Source organism: Bubalus bubalis, chromosome X (genome assembly GCF_019923935.1).
Source record: "Bubalus bubalis isolate 160015118507 breed Murrah chromosome X, NDDB_SH_1, whole genome shotgun sequence".
Taxonomy (NCBI): Eukaryota; Metazoa; Chordata; class Mammalia; order Artiodactyla; family Bovidae; genus Bubalus; species Bubalus bubalis.
The window spans coordinates 132622422-132643699 of record NC_059181.1 but is presented as its reverse complement, the minus strand read 5'-3'; the positions used below and the strand labels follow the sequence as shown (position 1 = coordinate 132643699).

Here is a 21278-nt window from a genome sequence, read left to right as displayed (position 1 = left end):
TCTTTCAAAAGAAACTCTTCAGCCCAGAAGGGAATGGCAGGACATACTTAAAGTGAAGAAAGAAAAAAACCTACAGCCCAGATTACTGTACCCAGCAAGGATCTCATTCAAATATGAAGGAGGAATCAAAAGCTTTGCAGACAAGGAAAAGCTGAGAGAATTCAGCATCATGAAACCAGCTCTCCAACAAATGTTAAAGGATCTTCTCTACACAGGAAACACAGAAAGGGTGTATAACTCGAATCCAAAACAACAAAGTAAATGCCAATGGGATCATACTTATCAATAATTACCTTAGATGTAAATGGGTTGAATGCCCCAACCAAAAGACAAAGACTGGCTGAATGGATACAAAAACAAGACCCCTATATATGTTGTCTACAAGAGACCCACCTTGAAACAAGGGACACATATAGACTGAAAGTGAAGGGCTGGAAAAAGATATTCCATGTAAATAGAGACCAAAAGAAAGCAGGAGTAGCAATACTCATATCAGATAAAACAGACTTTAAAACAAAAGGTGTGAAAAGAGACAAACAAGGAGACTACATAATGATCAAAGGATCAATCCAAGAAGATATAACAATTATAAATATATATGCACCCAACATAGGAGCACCGCAATACGTAAGACAGATGCTAACAAGTATGAAAGGGGAAATTAACAATAACACAATAATAGTGGGAGACTTTAATACCCCACTCACACCTATGGATAGATCAACTAAACAGAAAATTAACAAGGAAACACAAACTTTAAATGATACAATAGACCAGTTAGACCTAATTGATATCTATAGGACATTTCACCCCAAAACAATGAATTTCACCTTTCTCTCAAGTGCACACGGAACCTTCTCCAGGATAGATCACATCCTGCGCCATAAAGCTAGCCTTGGTAAATTCAAAAAATTGAAATCATTCCAAGCATCTTTTCTGACCACAATGCAGTAAGATTAGATCTCAATTACAGGAGAAAAACTATTAAAAATTCCAACAAATGGAGGCTGAACAACACGCTGCTGAATAACCAACAAATCACAGAAGAAATAAAAAAAGAAATCAAAATATGCATCGAAACGAATGAAAATGAAAACACAACAACCCAAAACCTGTGGGACACTGTAAAAGCAGTCCTAAGGGGAAAGTTCATAGCAATCCAGGCACACCTCAAGAAACAAGAAAAAAGTCAAATAAATAACCTAACTCTTCACCTAAAGCAACTAGAATAGGAAGAAATGAAGAACCCTAGGGTTAGTAGAAGGAAAGAAATCTTAAAAATTAGGGCAAAAATAAATGCAAAAGAAACAAAAGAGACCATAGCAAAGATCGACAAAGCCAAAAGCTGGTTCTTTGAAAGGATAAATAAAATTGACAAACCATTAGCCAGACTCATCAAGAAACAAAGAAGAAAATTCAAATCAATAAAATTAGAAATGAAAATGGAGAGATCACAACAGACAACACAGAAATACAAAGGATCATAAGAGACTACTACCAGCAATTATATGCCAATAAAATGGACAATGTGGAAGAAATGGACAAATTCTTAGAAAAGTACAACTTTCCAAAACTGAACCAGGAAGAAATAGAAAATCTTAACAGACACATCACAAGCACGGAAATTGAAACTGTAATTAGAAATCTTCCAGCAAACAAAAGCTCAGGTCCAGATGGCTTTACAGCTGAATTCTACGAAAAATGTAGAGAAGAGCTAACACCTATGCTACTCAAACTCTTCTGGAAAATTGCAGAGGAATGTTAACTTCCAAACTCATTCTATGAGGCCACCATCACCCTAATACCAAAACCTGACAAAGATGCCACAAAAAAAAGAAAACTACAGGCCAATATCACTGATGAACATAGATTGAAAAATCCTTAACAAAATTCTAGCAAACAGAATCCAACAACACATTAAAAAGATCATACATCATGACCAAGTGGGCTTTATTCCAGGGATGCAAGGATTTTTCAATATCCACAAATCAATCAATGTAATACACCATATTAACAAATCGAAAGATAAAAACCATATGATAAAATGGGCCAAAGAACTAAATAGACATTTCTCCAAAGAAGACATACAGATGGCTAACAAACACATGAAAAGATGCTCAACATCACTCATTATCAGAGAAATGCAAATCAAAACCACTATGAGGTACCATTTCACACCAGTCAGAATGGCTGCGATCCAAAAGTCTACAAGCAATAAATGCTGGAGAGGGTGTGGAGAAAAGGGAACCCTCTTACACTGTTGGTGGGAATGCAAACTAGTACAGCCACTATGGAGAACAGTGTGGAGATTCCTTAAAAAACTGGAAATAGACATGCCTTATGATCCAGCAATCCCACTGCTGGGCATACACACTGAGAAAACCAGAAGGGAAAGAGACACGAGTACCCCAATGTTCATCGCAGCACTGTTTATAAGAGCCAGGACATGGAAGCAACCTAGATGTCCATCAGCAGATGAATGGATAAGAAAGCTGTGGTACATATACACAATGGAGTATTATTCAGCCATTAAAAAGAATACATTTGAATCAGTTCTAATGAGGTGGATGAAACTGGAGCCTATTATACAGAGTGAAGTAAGCCAGAAAGAAAAACACCAATACAGTATACTAACGCATATATATGGAATTTAGAAAGATGGTAGCAATAACCCTGTGTACGAGACAGCAAGGGAGACACTGATGTATAGAACAGTCTTATGGACTATGTGGGAGAGGGAGAGGGTGGGAAGATTTGGGAGAATGGCATTGAAACATGTAAAATATCATGTATGAAATGAGTTGCCAGTCCAGGTTTGATGCACGATGCTGAATGCTTGGGGCTGGTGCACTGGGACGACCCGGAGGGATGGAGTGGGGAGGGAGGAGGGAGGAGGGTTCAGGATGGGGAACACATGTATGCCTGTGGCGGATTCATTTTGATATTTGGCAAATCTAATACAGTTATGTAAAGTTTAAAAATAAAATAAAATTTAAAAAAAAAAAAAACATATGATATCTCAATAGATGCAGAGAAAGCCTTTGACAAAATTCAACATCCATTTATGATCAAAACTCTCCAGAAAGCAGGAATAGAAGGAACATACCTCAACATAATAAAAGCTATATATGACAAACCCACAGCAAACATTATCCTCAATGGTGAAAAATTGAAAGCATTTCCCCCAAAGTCAGGAACAAGACATGGGTGCCCACTCTCACCACTACTATTCAACATAGTTTTGGAAGTTTTGGCCACAGCAATCAGAGCAAAAAAGAAATAAAAGGAATCCAAATTGGAAAAGAAGTAAAACTCTCACTGTTTTCAGATAACATGATCCTCTACATAGAAAACCCTAAAGACTCCACCAGAAAATTACTAGAGCTAATCAATGAATATAGTAAAGTTGCAGGATATAAAATCAACACACAGAAATCCCTTGCATTCCTATACATTAACAATGAGAAAACAAAGAGAAATTAAGGAAACAATTCCATTCACCATTGCAATGAAAACAATAAAATACTTAGGAATATATCTACCTAAAGAAACTAAAGACCTATATATATAAAACTATAAAACACTGGTGAAAGAAATCAAAGAGGACACAAATACATGGAGAAATATACCATGTTCATGGATCAGAAGAATCAATAGAGTGAAAATGAGTATACTACCCAAAGCAATCTATAGATTCAATGCAATCCCTATCAATCCCTGACTTCAGGCTCTACTACAAAGCCATAGTCATCAAGACAGTATGGTACTGGCACAAAGACAGAAATATAGATCAATGGAACAAAATAGAAAGCCCAGAGATAAATCCACGCACCTATGGACACCTTATCTTTGACAAAGGAGGCAAGAATACACAATGGAGAAAAGACAATCTCTTTAACAAGTGGTGCTGGGAAAACTGGCCAACCATTTGTAAAAGCAGGAAACTAGAACACTTTCTAACACCATACACAAAAATAAACCCAAAATGGATTAAAGATCTAAATGTAAGACCAGAAACTATAAAACTCCTAGAGGAGAACATAGGCAAAACACTCTCCAACATAAATCACAGCAGGATCCTCTATGACCCATCTCCCAGAATATTGGAAATAAAAGCAAAAATAAACAAATGGGACCTAATTAAAATTAAAAGCTTCTGTACAACAAAGGAAACTATAAGCATGGTTAAAAGACAGCCTTCAGAATGGAAGAAAATAATAGCAAATGAAGCAATGGACAAAGAATTAATCTCAAAAATATACAAGCAACACCTGCAGCTCAATTCCAGAAAAATAAAAGACCCAATCGAAAAATGGGCCAAAGAATTAAACAGACATTTCTCCAAAGAAGTCATACAGATGGCTAACAAACACATGAAAAGATGCTCAACATCACTCATTATCAGAGAAATGCAAATCAAAACCACAACGAGGTACCATTTCATGCCAGTCAGAATGGCTGCTATCCAAAAATTTACAAGCAATAAATGCTAGAGAGGGTGTGGAGAAAAATTCCCACTGTTGGTGGGAATGCAAACTAGTACAGCCACTATGGAAAACAGTGTGGAGATTCCCTAAAAAACTGGAAATAGAATTGACATATGACCCAGCAATCCCACTGCTGGGCATACACAGCAAGGAAACCAGAATTGAAAGAGACACGTGTACCCCAGTGTTCATCACAGCACTGTTTATAATAGCCAGGACATGGAAGCAACCTAGATGTCCATCAGCAGACGAATGGATAACAAAGCTGTGGTACATATACACAATAGAATATTACTCAGCCGTTATAAAGAATACATTTGAATCAGTTCTAATTCAGGTGGATGAAACTGGAGCCTATTATACAGAGTGAAGTAAGCCAGAAAGAAAAACACCAATACAGTATACTAACGCATATATATCGAATTTAGAAAGATGGTAACGATTACCCTGTATACGAGACGGCAAAAGAGACTCAGATGTATAGAACAGTCTTTGGGACTCTGTGGGAGAGGACGAGGGTGGGATGATTTGAGAGAATGGCATTGAAACATGTATATTAGCATATGTGAAACGAATCACCAGTCCAGGGTCGATGCATGAGATAGGGTGCTCAGGGCTGGTGCACTGGGATGACCCAGAGGGATGAGATGGGGAGAAGTGGGAGGGGGATTCAGGATGGGGAACACATGTACACCTGTGGCCGATCCATGTCAATGTATGGCAAAACCAGTACAATATTGTAAAGTAATTAGCCTCAAATTAAAATAAATTAAAAAAAGAGTATGTGTTTGAAGCATTTGCAAGTGTTTTAAGCAGTCATTTAACTCTTTAGCTCACTGTTCTCACTTCTCTAGATGGTATTGTGCTGCAAATGAATGCAGTTTGTTACATACACACATGCATGCATACAAAATACACACAATAAACAAACAGCTTCACATCCTTAGTAAACATAATGAAAATACAAAAGTATACATGGAAGACCACAATAGTCAATAAGAATTCAGGCTCCAAAGTGATATGAATAGCCAGAAAATTGGACCAGCATAGGTAAGAAATGAGAAATTTTTAGGGCCATTGAGCACCATGCATTTTCAGTGTTCAGTAGCCCTGAAAATTTCTCATTTAGGCCAGGAAGTCTCTGTTTCATTTGAAATGTTGAAATAAAGGGAACCTGCATAGGTTCTCATTGATCTAAACTTCTGTTGAAGTCCAGGACCTCCCACCATCATTTCTAGTCCCTGAATCTTTTTCTAGACTCTTGTCACGAAGGCTCTAAAACAGGCCTTTTTGTTGTGGTAACTGAATTAGCTTCAGAGAAAATTCTCCCATTTTATGTGAGTACAGTCTAAGCTGGACCCTGAAGTAAGATGAATATTTGTTCAAGGAAATAAACAGAAATTGTTTATTCCCACATCATATTTCCTTCCTTCTTAGGTTGCTGAAGGATATTTTCATGTCTATCTAAATAAGATTGAAGTCCCTTTTTATTTCTTCCAAGTTCCTACCTCACATCATCATCTTCCTACCTCATCTCCAAGAATTATGCTGCAATTCTGTGTGCTTCTCTGGTTTGGGCCATGTTTACAGATTCGCAACTCACTATACTTTGGAGTGCATCCTTTCTAACATTAACATGGTCTTTTCACTGTGTTCTGGGATGGCTCCAGTGAGACAATATCAGTCACAAAGCATGAATGTTTATATTTTAGGCCTTTAATTCTGCCCAGGTTTTGCCTTATTTTTCACTATACTGACAAGATGGAGAAATCTTGAAAATTAAATAAGGCAAAAATTGGTAGGTCCTGAGTACCGAGATAATGAGTGCATTTGGAGCTGTGAGGTGGGGAGACTAGGCTTCAGGAAGCTTAGTTATTTAAGTCCTCTGATACCCACAGGCTCCAGACTTGCATGTGGGAGCAGTCCATCTATTACTCCTGTGCCCTAGAAAAGGCTGATGAGGCCTGAGCAGAAAAATAAAGGTCAGGTCTGGGTGGTGTACCTTTATTACTCTGTTGTCATTTGGACCTTTAAAAAGGCTCTCTGTGAAAATTGCCAAAGGACATGAAATGGTCCTGTTAACTCACTCTGTTCAGGGCCTAGTGTAGTACTGTGGATTTGATAAAGCTTTTTCACAAAGAGAAGAAGACATTAAATTGGGCTAATTTTCGAAGACTAGGAGAAATCAGAGAAGTCTATTTTGTTTTGTTTTTGACTTGAAATTGAGTGGGTGTTCAGCAGAACTGTGTTTAAGTAAACTTACATGAACTGATTTGTTTGACAATTTGATATCATTTTCCTTTCAAAGTCCCGAAACTGAGAAATATAAAATGGTACCCAGTTGTGAAAATTATTTGCCTCGTGTCTGGTGTTGCTCCTTTCTACCTTCTTCTCTCCCTCCCCATCTCTCTCCCTCCCTTCCTTCTGCCTTCCTTCCGTCTTCCCTCTCGCCCTCTTTTTTTTCTATCCTTCCTTCCCTTCTTCATATTTCTTGCTTAAGACTGTAATAACTCATTGAAAATTTCCCTAGAGCCAGTAATGAATTACTAATGGCTGTGTAGTATTTTTTAATTGTGTGAATTTTTATTCACTGTGCCATAGAGTGGTGATGGTTTAGTTGCTAAATTGTGTCCAACTTTTATGACCCCCATGGACTGTAGCCCGCCAGGCTAATTTGTCCATGGGATTTCCAATACATTGCCATACAGTAATTTTTGTAATAGCCACGTTCATAAACTGATGATTTCATGTTTCATGAGGAAACTATTTACTAAATTGATTTTTTACATGATATGGTTTATGTACTCTGTTTATCAATAATCTTACAATTCACAATGGATACCTAGGCTGTATCAATGCTTTAACATAGTAAGACTTGTAATCATGACAAGATCTTACTTAGCTAATGTGACTGGTTATCCTTCACAGAAGAAATATGAATAGCACCTTGACCCATAAAACCACTAATACTTTTACCATTTGAAAATATTAACCATTTCACATTTTGCACTAACAGCCTTAAGTTATAGTTAACAGAATTTTATTACAAGAGAGTTTACCTAGAGATTTGTTTCTAATTGGACCTGAACATTTTGCAAATGAGGAAACTGAGGCCCCAAGATATTAATTGACTTATCTAAAAATCACATGGCTAATTAATAACACCTGTCTTTGCATATAGTCCATAAGGCTTGTTATGAATTACAGTAATTAAATATAATAATTTTATGACCTCTCTCTCTCTTTCTTATTTTGGAAGTAGAGTAATTTCTTTGGAAGTTATATTCCAAATCACTCAGGTCATGGCTAAGATTTACCACCCTTTTTGACTTCCAATGATTTATTTGGAGTGTGATGTCCTAAAGCTCCATTTTTAGAGGAAGTGTGGATAGGTAGAATTGAAAGAAAAATAAAGTCTTGAGCTTATCAGAAACTCAGAAATGGCATTTTTAGAAAAATGCTGATATAAATAACCATTACTTTCTCTTTCAAGTTTTGATAAATGACTTCTTCAGGCTGAACACCTGAAGATCAATCCCTAGATTCATAAAGAATATATAGTAGTTCATTTTATTCAGTATGTTTTAGAATTTTTAAAAAATTATTAACTCTTTAGCATTAATAGAGGCCTATAGTGATTCTGCATTGGAGAAGGAAATGGCAACCCACTCCAGTGTTCTTGCCTGGAGAATCCCAGGGACCGGGGAGCCTGGTGAGCTGCCGTCTATGGGGTCGCACAGAGTCAGACACGACTGAAGCGACTTAGCAGCAGCAGCAGCAGCAGCAGCAGCAGCAGCATAGTGATTCTGCAAGGAGATCCAACCAGTCCATTCTAAAGGACATCAGTCCTGGGTGTTCTTTGGAAGGAATGATGCTAAAGCTGAAACTCCAGTACTTTGGCCACCTCATACGAAGAGTTGACTCATTGGAAAAGACTCTGATGCTGGGGGGAATTGGGGACAGGAGGAAAAGGGGATGACAGAGGATGAGATGGCCGGATGGCATCACCGACTCGATGGACGTGAGTTTGAGTGAACTCCGGGAGTTGGTGATGGACAGGGAGGACTGGCATGCTGAAATTTATGGGGTCGCAAAGAGTTGGACACGACTGAATGACTGAACTGAACTGATAGTGATTCTTCATGCCAGATCCACTCAACTTAGTCTCATGATTCCCAACTACAGAATGTTCCCTTAGCCGCTGAAAGCTCATCAGTGATCAATTTCATCTTTAGTTTCCCCTCTAAAACTGACTTTCAACTCTTACGTTCCTTACGAAAAAAATGCTCCCAAGAGGATCAATGACAAATCATGAGTCACTTAGCCTTGAGTGCCTCTTAGCTTATAAGTAAGCAAAACAGCATTTTGAATACCTCTGTTCATTATTACATGTACTTTCTACCACTAGGAGGAAAAAAGCTGAGCCTCCTTCTGGCTCAGAGACCCTTGGCTCCACTTGTGAAAACTGAGGGGTTCTTCAGTCTCCTAACTCTCTTTCTATCTTATGGTCTTATCTTTGTTGTTATTTAGTCCCTAAGTCATGTCCAGCTTTTTTGCAACCCCATGGATTACAGCCTACTAGCCTCCTCTGTCCATTGGATTTTCCAGGCAAGAGTACTGAAGTGGGTTACCATTTCCTCCTCCAGGGAATCTTTCTGACCCAGGGATTGAACCCATGTCTCCTGCTTGGCAGGTGGATTCTTTATCACTAAGCCACCTCGGAAGCCCATCTTATGGAGTACAATGCACTGAAAAAAACAATAAGTATAGAGGTATAACTGAAGTAACAATAAACTACACAAATATAAAGTGTACAATATGATAAGCTTTGGTATGCATACACATGTGTAACTATTGCCACAGTCAAGATGGCAGATGTTTAGATATCCCAAAGGTACCTTTGTGCCCCTTTGTTCCCTATTTCTCCCTTACTTTCTTCCCCTAGACATAACCACTGATTGGCTTTCTATCACTGCAGGTAGGTTTGCATTTATAGAATTTTATTTAAATGGAAACATGCAGTACATACACCTTCTGTTGGTCTTTTTTTTCACTCACCATAATTATTTTGAGGTCCATGCATCGTATTATATATCAAATGTTCTTTTTTTTTTAACTGAGTAGTATTCCACAGTATGTACATACCACATGATTCATCCTATTAACTATTCATGGACACTTGGGTTGTTTCTAATTTTTAGCTGTTACTGAGTAAAGTTTCTGAACAATCTCATACAGGTATTTGTGTGGACAGTAATTTTTATTTCTTTGTGATAAATGTCCCAAAGTACCTTGTTCTCCTGTTAAATTTAGCTTTACCTCTTTAGGAAGCTGCCAGATTATTTTCCAAAGTGATTGTACCATATGACTTTCTTACCAGCAGTGTATGTAGTTGATCCACAGCTGATGTGATCTGAACTTTTTAACCATTCTGGTAGGTCTGTAGTGGTATCTCATTATAGTTTTAGTTTGTACTTTCCTAACAACTAACGATGTTGAACATCTTTTCATTTGTTTGTTCCTTCCTGTATCTTTCTCTGTGAAGTATCTCTTTGAATCTCTTGCCCATTTTAAAAACTGATTTCAACTCTTTATTAATCTGCTCAGATTTGTCTCGTACAAGGCTGCAAAATAGTTTTTCCTTTCAATCAGAATTAAATACATGTTCATGAGGCCTACATACATCATTCACTTGGGATCATCTTTGTCTGTTTATTCCTGAAATGTAGTTTCTCATGTTGCCAGTCTATCCATTTACATCTTAGATGTTCTAAGATTGTACTTACATTTCTCTTGTGGCTAGCTTTTTGGTAAGAATAGATCTATAGTAAATCCAATTGAACTTTATCTTCTCTTGGGAAAAAGTAGTATTTTAGGTAACAAGGTTATATGTGCAAGGCTAAAAACATCCACTTATGGTGCCTTGTAAGTGCTTTTATAGAAAGAACATCCTATGGGAATTTTGAATACCACCAAAACACTTGTGCTTTTAAGGAAATAATTTACAATGGTAACATTGATTTCAAGTAAGGGAAGTGAGGCTGTTCAATGAATATCATTTACTGTAAATAAGTGAAACTTTTCCTTTTTTTTCTTATTTATTTAACTTTTTTCTTTATCATCAGAAAACAGGCAGCTGATAGCTTACTTGGATTGTTACTTTTGAAAGTTACATATTGGTAAGGAAGTATACTTTTATCTGACTGTGTTTAAGGGAATGTGGTGTTTAGTCTTTGCATTCAAATCATTGTTCCAATAGAAATCTTACATAATTTTATACCACATTTCCTTAGATGGGAACAAATCCACGTTCAAATTTCTTTTTGAATGGGGGGAAAATGACTAACAGAGGGATTCTGCTTACATCCATCAGTGGTTATTTTAAAAGAACTTTTCTATTATTTTATTATCTGAAGTGACAAATTAGCTTTCTATTTTTATTTGCTCATCCTTTTCCAGTGAATGTCTTTAATATGACTCAGATGTGTATATTAAAATCTTTGGAAACTCACATCTCATACATCAGTGTATGAGTGAAAATAAATGCAGGTTTGTGCTTTTAAAAGTAAATTCCGGAATTAATGCCCTGAATCCATGCAAATAGATGGGAGGGGGGCACTTCAGAGTAATTCAGTTCAATAACTTTCTTGCTGGTGTCCAAATAGAATTTGAATTGTTGCAAAATCTTTGGTAATGCCACAGTAAGATTGCTCTCTGACTTCTCCCATTTTCCTAGCTCCCACTGATTTCTAAGAAAACTGTAGGGAAGAAGTTTTCAAAGTCCCTGGACAAATAGCATAAGCCTTTACCTGTGAACTTGTGAGAAGTGCAGATTCTTTAGCTCTACCACAGACCAGCTGAATGAGACATTGAAACAGGGTGGGGGAGGGCAAGCACAGCAACCTGTTTCTTGACAAACCTTTCAGGTGATTCTGAAGCATGCAGAAGTTTGGGAACCACTAGTCTAGGGGAAGGAAGGAAGTTGTGAATGCAGGCCAAAATAAACTTCGTGAACCAAGCTGACAGGCCTAGATAAACTTCATGAACCAAACTGACAGGTTCATGACAAGGTTGCTGCAGCAACAACTACACAGGATTGGATAGCTTTGTGAAATTAAGAGACATGAATACTAACTGATCACAATGCTCTAGATCCCTAAGATTTATATTGGGAAAGATGGATTTTTACTTTTAGCCTTATGTCGAAGAAAAGCCCAGTTTCATAAGGTTTTGTGTGTGACGTGGAAACCATGCCTATTTTTTTAAACATCACTCCTTTGGAATTTAGAAAATTTTGGTAGAAAAACAGAATTGCTCTTAAAGACATTCATCACAAAAATCATAAGAAACATCCTCAACAGTGATGAATAACCCTGAAAAAATTTATAATTGACTTTCCCTAATACAATATAGTAGCTTTATGTGTCTGCACCATGTTTCACAGAACACCGTGCTGGGCACCTAATGGCTATTGAATAAGCATTAAGATTTGATTTGTTAAACCCTCGTTTGACAATTACATGTCACACACACAAAAAATAGACATTTAAAAGCCCTGTTTGTATTCTGTACTCGTCTTTCCAGAGGAATCAGTTTAAATTGGTCTAAATATGGTCAGTCTAAATTCTAGCACTTTCTGTATTCAAAGAATTAAATTCATTTTAGGGTTTGCATTTTATTGATATGTGCTAAGGATTAGATGCACTCAGTTAAGCTTCTTCCTGGCCAAATGACATACCCTGTCTCTGATGTCAGTCTGAGAAAATCCTATATAGTGTACAACATCCCCGGATTACCTTATCTAAGTATTACATGGACATTTCAGATGATATGTCTTGGCATGTGGTCATTTTTCATTAACTTATTAAGGTCTGTTAAAGCATCTTTCCCCCTTTTTGACACTTTGCCATAATTGAATGCAAAATCGACTATAAAACTGAATGAATGCCTGATATCCATGCAGTAAGTTGATGACGCTTCCTTGGTGTCTAGCAGACATCAATTGCAGATGTTCTAGGAAAAAGGGCTCTGTTGCTATCCAACATTGGCTATGGACAGTGCTGTCTGTCCTCTGGACTTTATTTTCCTCAACTGTAGACAGAGGGGATTCATTATATCATCTCTAAGATCCTAAATATTTTATGATTCTAAGGCTTAGGGGAAGTTTGGTGCTGGGTGGGGGTGGGGGGGGCGGGATCCAACCCTCAAAGCACTGCTGAGTTATAATATACGATTGAAAGATTTTATGTATTTCTTGAAAGAATGAATGAAACAGAATAACTAGCATAAAGTCAGCCTCGATATTCTTTGGAGACAACGGGAAATAGTGATATTAGGTACTCATAATTTTACAGTTTAGACTAATGTGTTTGGGAAAAATACTTTTGAAAAGTGTATTTAATCTTAATGCTTTTTCCTCACAGTTTTCACATTGAATTATGTATTCTTAACTCTAAGGTATATGAAATACTTGGAAAAGGCAATAATTTTAATATTTTAAGCATAGGTGTGCTCTGACGATCATATATATTCTTCCTAGAAGAGAAATATCTTTTAAAGGACAGCTCTCTACACTTTATACTCCCCTGTACTCACTTATTTCATTACATTTGTGTAATCTAAAATTGTAGCTATAAAGCTATTTGGGGCATGCTTTTTCCAGAACCTTGTAAGAATCAACAGGAGCATAATTTTAAGCTGCTGCTGCTGCTAAGTCACTTCAGTCATGTCCGACTCTGTGCGACCCCATAATTTTAAGCTACAGAAGCGCAAAATAAGCACAGAATCCTAGCTACCAGAAATAAAATGGCCAGAATTCTAACTTTGCAAAGACATAAATACTAACAATGGAGGAAGGGAACGTAAGGACAAAAAAGTAGAATTTGACCAGGTATTTCTGTTTCCTTCTAAATTTTTCCTCTGAACTTTGTTTCTTCTCAGAGATGGAATTCTGTGAGGCTCCTCACACTCTGTGCTCTGGCTACCCGACAGACATGCACAGTGTTTCCCGGCACGGCTACCAACTAGAGATGGGATCTGATGTGGACACGGAGACAGAAGGTGCTGCCTCCCCTGACCATGCGCTGAGAATGTGGATCCGGGGGATGAAATCAGAGCATAGTTCCTGTTTGTCCAGCCGGGCCAACTCTGCATTGTCCTTGACTGACACTGACCATGAAAGGAAGTCTGATGGAGAGAACGGTAATATAACCACCTATATTAATAGTTTATGGAAAACCCAGAGAGAATGTAGGTTTTAGCCTTTGATTTGTTTTTCTTCCTTATATCTGATACCTTTCATTTCCTATACAAAATGAAAATGCAGGGTCCCATGGACAAGGCATGTACCTAAGTATCAGGCAAATAGACACATTCATTTACAATAATAAATAAAGTACTTTTTATTTCTGGTTGTTTCCTCAAGGGAAATCAATCTTATATCATCAGCAGTATTGTGCATGTCTTATTCATTACTCACCTTTTATTTTCATCTTTATTTTCCAGTACAATACTTGTGATATTTATTTTAGAAGTACTCATTTCATGTATTTTGACTTTGTATCAATATATGAACAATGAGGCGAACAGCTGTATAGCCAAGCCTATTTTGTATGTGTTTTCTATTTTGATTCAGATTAACCTGTCAAGTGTACAGACAAAGGCAAAGTAACCAGATTAGGCTGAAATGATTAAAAAAAAAAAACAAAGTGAATTACCATCAGCCATTTGCCAGACAATAAGTAATAAGGGCAGTATCATTAAATTGTAATTATGTATTATTTTCTTACAACTTTTAGAAATGGAAAAGTTTTTGTCACTTTGATTTGTTGGGAAGATGTTAATTTGTTTTGTTTCCTGCTTTTCTAACCCTACGAAAGAACAAAGTCCTTTCATAAAAATCACATTAATGCTTATTTTTTTTATATTTTAAAATATTCCTCTATTTATTGATTTATTTTTTCAGATTACAGCAATGTAACATTTTATTTCTTTGCTCTTTTTTTTTAATTTTATTTTTAAACTTTACAAAATTGTATTAGTTTTGCCAAATATCAAAATGAATCCGCCACAGGTATACATGTGTTCTCCATCCTGAACCCTCCTCCCTCCTCCCTCCCCATACCATCCCTCTGGGTCGTCCCAGTGCACCAGCCCCAAGCATCCAGTATCATGCATTGAACCTGTGAAATGTAGACAAACAGAATGATGAGAAGAGTAGATAAATGTGTTCACATTAATGCTTATTAAACACATATATCTACTCTTCTCATCATTCTGTTTGTCTACATTTCATAGGTTCCATCACTGGGGACCTGGTCTGTCAGCAGTGGCTAATTAGTATTTTCTCAGGTACCAAAGAGGTAGCCAACAGCCCTGTACCTGCAGTTATTTCTGTTCTGTCCTCCTCTGCCTCCCTCAGTCCAGAGGGGACATTGGCCACCAAGATATAATCAGGAATGACATTTGTCCACTAGTTAGAATATCATTTCCTAAATGAGAGGCCATTACACTTTGTAATATCACCAAATATCCTTGAGGGTCTGGATATTTTAGGTTTATTTTCATGTTTGTATATATGCAATGCTGAGTTTGACCAAGAGTATGGAGGAGTTACAGTGTGGAAGTGAGAAAGGAACATACTTGATCTCTGTCATGCATATTCATATAAGTGAAGGAGCAGTAGGATGGATGTTGGGAAACCCTGCACTGGTCCCTACAGTTTTCTGGGCTTTAACTATCAAACCAGAAAAATAACAACCAAATTTATGTGAAATCAGGTAATAGAGGAGCTCCTCTATTTCCAAGACTTCTTGTTCTCCCTTATCTCACCCCCAACGCACATGCATAAGTCCACAGTCATGTCTGACTCTGTACAACCCCATGGACTGTAGCCCACCAGACTCCTCTGTCCATGAAATTTTCCAGACAAGAATACTGGAGCGGGTTGCCATTTCCTACTCCAGGGGATCTTCCCAACCCAGGGATAGAACCCACATCTCCTGCATTGGCAGGCAGATTCTTTACCACTGAGCCACCTAGGAAGCCCTCACGCCTCGCAAAAGGAATATATGCTAAGTTCACTGGGCTGAAACATTAAAAGAAAAGAGTTCCCCTAGGCTCAACCGTTCTACTCCTGCAAGACCCTAGGTCTGGGGTTTCTTCTGGGGTGATGAAACTACTCTGGAATTAGATAGTGATAATAATTCCACAGCTCTGAAAATACTAAAAGCCACTTTAGGAGTGCGAACATTATGGTATGTGAATCGTATTTTGATTGAATCTGTTATTTAAAAAATAATATTGGATGAAGAGTAAAGATTGAAGAATCCCAGATGAGTTGAACAAGGATTAATTAGTAAAAAAATATTTGCTATTACAGGTTTTAAATTCTCTCCTGTTTGCTGTGACATGGAGGCTCAAGCTGGGTCTACTCAAGGCAAGTGTTTCCAAATATTTGATGACAAATTGTTTTTACCTCACCCCATCTCTGACAGCCAGCCTGCACAGTTCAACCCTGCCAACAACACACAGGCCTGGTTCATTAACCTGTCAAAGATTAGTTTATTGGTAGCTTGTTGGCTTGTTTTCCTCTGGAAGATTTCATGGGTATGTGTATATGGTAACAGTGAGGAGGTGAGGGAGGAGCTGAGGACAAAGACAAGATTTAAGGTCGAATAGAGAAACACTGATTTAGCATGAGAGTAGAGATATAAATTAGGTATGGTTGGTTTTGGCCTCATGACTTTCTACATCATCTATGGTTTTCTGCATGACTCTAGCCATTGATTTAGTATAGTTTAGATACTGTCATAACTTCACAGTGCCACCTGGCAAATGCCTTGGGCTTTTCCTTCCAATGCTCTGGCTTGGCTTAAGAATCACACTCCAGCCCTGTCCCTGTTGTCAATTATAAATAACACCTTCAAATGAAGGAAATGCCATTCATTCTTTTCTGTAGACGTGTTGTCATTCTTCAGTGAGGGGACACTGGTGTCCTTTTACTTCTGCCTTCATTGTGCTCACTGGCTTTGCCCCTTTGCAGAGGGATACTTAAAACAATATTTATAAATGATTTTGATAAAAATCAAGTACTTTGCGAGATGGGGAACCCTCACATCTGACCACAGGGCAATGACTCAAAATTTGTTAGCAACTGGGGGAAATGTCTCAGGGGGAAGATGTATTAGAATCAGTTTTATCAAAATGCACATTATCCTCCCCCACCATGAGAACTGCTTACTGTGATGAGCCGCTATATGTACTGTATTCATGTGCCATATCCCTTGGAGGTTTGGGGAACTTTCGGCAATGTTTGGGGCTGTGCAGCTTTATTTCGCCTTCTGTCTAATCAGCCATCTACCTTGGTCATATAACACTATTTACTGAGACCGAGTTAGAAGACTCAGGAGTAAAGGATATGTGTCCTGTCTTTTTCTTTACAGGTTTATCTCCCTTATGGTTTATTTCAGGAATTGGATAGGGTACCACAAAATTGGGCAGGACTGCCAAGGTAAAAAGTGATCCAGTCTGCTACAAACTAGTTTAAATGCCAGCCTCTTTTGGCCCAATGTATACCTCCAAAGAGGATTTCAATAGAGCAAAGTGATAAATAGTTTGTACTGTGAAGCCAGACTTAGATTTAAATCCCAGCTTAGATTTAAATCCCAGCTGTGTGATATTGGGAAAGTTGTATAATGTTTCTGTGCCTGAATTTCATCATCTGTTAAACCAGGAGGATATTACTATCTACCTCTAAGATTTTGTGATCATTGAATAAATGAATGTATATAAAGGATGGCACTTGTATCATATAAGTATAGTCAGAACGTTCATTATTCTTATTGATCAGTACTTTACAATTTCCAAATACACTTTTAATATCTTTATCTCATTTCATCCTCATGACCCATCTATAGAATGATTCTATTGTTTCAGCATTTTACATAGGAGGAAGACTTAAAACAGCAATTTAGAAACAAGTTAGCTAAATACAATTGACTGTTTTCAAATAGCCAGACTTTTTAGCTCCTTTGAATCATGTATGAATATAAGACATGAACAACTTTATTCAGTTAGATAGAGTTCTGTAAGTTTTACTCTGCTCCTGCTAGCAATTTTCAGTAAGGAGTATACAATTTGGAATCTTATTTATGACCTTGTGTAAGATTTTACCAATTTAGATTCCATAAATTTTCAATAAGTGATAACCAGGCCTGGCCTGCCTTCAGCATTTCCATAGATTCTTACAGAGGAGGTTTGAGTTGAGATGAGAGTGTAAATGGTTTCTCTAAAAGCATGTTAATTTGAAAAAACAAGTTATTTTCAATGAATTGAACTTAATGTTTGTGTGCAAATATTGCTCTTTATTTCTCATTGATCTCTTGCATTCATGAAAGCAGGCCTGGCAAGGAATCTATTCCAGTAATTTGAGTTTGTATATACTATGTTTGAAAAGAGTAAAATAGCTTAAAATTTTTAGGATTTATATACTTCACAACCTAAGACTCCATGCCACTCCATCCATGTGCTTCAGTTAGTGTCAATGACATTTTATTTTGTTTCTGTCTTCCTATATATTCTGATTTTTAGATTATTGATGATGCAATGATATAATATCATGGAGTTGATTTAGGATGATTTAAGCTTCACTCCTATAAATTTGGGAGAGAAGTGAAAGTAGGGGAATTTTTTAATTTGAGTAGGTTTTTCAAGTGGGAAAGATTTGAGATGTGATTTCAAAGACACTTTGAATTCTATTCATCCTAGGCTATTACGACTTGCATTTTCTACTTATATTTCTGAAATTATGTCTGTAAGGGCTTATTTCTTTCATTTAATTAATTGGTCAAGCCTTTCAAAATATTTATATTTTTTCTCACTTTTATAAACTCTGTTTGGTTACCCTTAATTGAATTGAAGTTTCCAGTATGCTTTAAGCCATGAAAAATTAAAATAAATAACCTTTACTTTCCGAATGAAACCAACTGAGAGGTCTGAAGTACAGGGAAGGGAGAGCAGCAGGTAACAGAAAAGAATGTGGATTCTTGGCTTTTAGAGGACAGTCAGAACACTAATGCACTTTATTTCCATTCCCTCAAATACGTCCTAAGTAAACTCTTTGTTGTGTATTGATGCTTAATCATCTGTTAGGAAAACTGCAGATTTACTCAAATCAGCTTCATCCTGAGGCCCATAAGCAGGAAACTTTGATATCAGTCATAATGCTTTATTCATTTTACCCCTTTTCTACTCCCATCTCACATTACTACCAGTGTAACTATTCATTGTAGCCTAATACTTGAGTTGTTTATCTTCTGTCTTCAAAATGGTTTTTAATAAGTACTAGACGGGAAGCTACTTGAAGACAGAGCCTGGTTTATTCACTGTTTTTTCTTCAGGACTTAGCCACTGAATCTGGAGAACAATAGGTACTAAAAAATGAAGAATTATACTTTACTCTTTGGGATTCCCTGGTAGATCAGTCAGTAAAGAATCCACCGGCAATGCAGGAGACTGGCTAAAATATGTAGGAGATGAGGGTTTGATCCCTAAATCGGGAATTTCCCTAGGGGGAAGGACATGGCAACCCACTCCAGTATTCTTGCCTGGGAAATCCCATGGACAGAGGAGCCTGGCAGGCTACAGTCCATGGGCTTGCAAGAGTTGGACATGACAGCAACTAAACCACTACCACTACCATGCTTTACTCTAAAAGTTAAAACTGAGAGATAATATATTTTGTAGTTCTCGAAATAGAAATGTTGCGTGCATGTTCAGTTGCTCAGTTGTGTCCAACTCTTTGTGACCCCATGAACTGTAGCCCGCCAGGCTCCTCTGTCCATGGGATTTTCCAGGCAAGAATACTGGAGTGGGTAGCCATTCCCTTCCCCAGGAGATCTTCCCAACCCAGGGATCAAACCCACATTTCTTGCATCTCCTACGTTGGCAGGCAGATTCTTTACCAACTATGCCACCTGGGAAGCCCTTAATAGAAATGCTACAGTGGGTCAAACCTCTTGTCATCTAACACATGACTCTACCTCTGACAGGTAATAGAGTGGGCTTTTCTTAGAAGAACTTGGCAGGCCTACTTGAGCATTAACATCAGTGATTAGAGTGTTCCTCAATAATGATATTTGACTCTACATTAGGTTGGAGAAAAAAACTATATTAGCAGCTACATTTGAGTGATCAATTTACAGGAATGTGTTTTTCACATGTGGCCTAAATGAAACATTTGGATTAGAAAACGTCAAGGTGCTAAATAGAAGGAAATAGTTAAAGAAAGGCATTTTTAACCTTTAATAAAGTATGTCACAAAGAAATTACTATGGCTATACTCTTGTTGTTAATGATATTTCTGTGTAAGCAGTATTTATTGAGCAACTACTCTTTGCCAGGCTCTGTATTGGAGAGTGTGCTGTGCTGGGCCTAGTCACTCAGTCGTGTCTGACTCTTTGTGACCCCATGGACTGCAGCCCTCCAGGCTCCTCTGTCCATGGGGATTTTCCAGGCAAGAATACTGGAGAGGGTACCATGCCCTCCTCCAGGGGATCTTCCCAACCCAGGGATCAAACCCAGGCCTCCCGCATTGCAGGCGGATTCTTTACCACCTGAGCCACAAGGGAACCCAGTATTGGAGACTGGGGATATATAAAAGATGACCACTACACAATTTTCACTCTCTCAGAATTTACAGTCTAGAGGACAAGAATGATGCCCTATGAATTAGAATTGTTTATTATTCTTTATTGTTGTTATTGCAAGTAACAGAAACCAACTTGAGCTAACTTAACCTAAAAAAGCAAATTTATAAAATGGGGCATGTGAATGCTTCATGGGACAAGGACAAAAGAAGGAACTAGATTAGAAGAATTGCCTGTTCCTTTGCCTCTTGCTTCTGAATCCATTTCCTTCAATCTTTCTCTAAATCTCCATCCACAAGGCAAGCATAAAACCTGGCAAAGATTTCCCCAGTTTATATTTCTTATGTTCGGGAAAGAAGTTGAGATTAACTGGATATTTTTCAATGCCATTTCTAAATTCCAGTGAGATGGAATACTTTTCCCAGCTTGAGTCAGATGTCTACCACTGGTCCCATCAGCTACAACCAGGGAGTAAATTTAGGAATACACATGTAGCTTTTGGGGAACCCACCCACTGGATTCTTGGAGCAGTTTGCAATGCAGGTGGTCAGAGTCAAGTGGGCATATATACCTAAAGAAGTCTACTGGAGACAATAAAGGCTAACTGTAATATAATTTAGTACCATAATAAAAAATATGTGCAGCTTTCTATGAGAATTCAAGGGATGTGAATTCATTTATCAAAGTAAAAATTATTATGTTAGTGCAATCTAAATAAACATTGTTCTGATGGTGAGTGATTAACTAAATGGATTGTGGTGTAAGATAGTCCTACGTTTGTACCATGGTTCTGTATCTTAACTCTGTGCGTCCTTGGACAAGTAACTAAAGCTTTCCAGGTCTTAGTTTGCTTGTCTGTCAAATGGAAAAATTACCTATTTCCATTTTTGTGTGTGAGGATTAAATGAGAAAATGAATATATAGCACCTTACAGTTTGCCTGTTATATATTAAATGCTCAATACATCTTAGTGTGGTTATTTGTTACACAAAAAGAATTTATTATGCATGTATTGTGGGGTAGATGCTCCAGGGTAAAGTCTCTTTTATCAAGGATTTACCAGGCATACAATGTGGCTTCTGAAACATCTGGTATACCAGGAAACTCTAGTCTAGCAGAACTCAGCCTACTTTCTCATTTCCTT

The 21278-nt window shown here is 37.5% G+C and overlaps 1 protein-coding gene across 9 annotated transcripts in view; it reads left to right on the top strand.

The window, feature by feature from the left end:
- The window catches only part of TENM1 (teneurin transmembrane protein 1), a 918261-nt gene that overhangs the window by 338773 nt on the left and 558210 nt on the right, over positions 1 to 21278 (top strand). For all 9 annotated transcript variants that reach the window (XM_044937195.2, XM_044937198.2, XM_006065013.4 and 6 more), the window contains 2 exons: positions 13428 to 13688; positions 15868 to 15924. In XM_044937195.2, coding sequence (XP_044793130.2) covers positions 13428 to 13688; positions 15868 to 15924 — 318 coding nt within the window. The remainder of the gene's footprint in view (positions 1 to 13427; positions 13689 to 15867; positions 15925 to 21278) is intronic.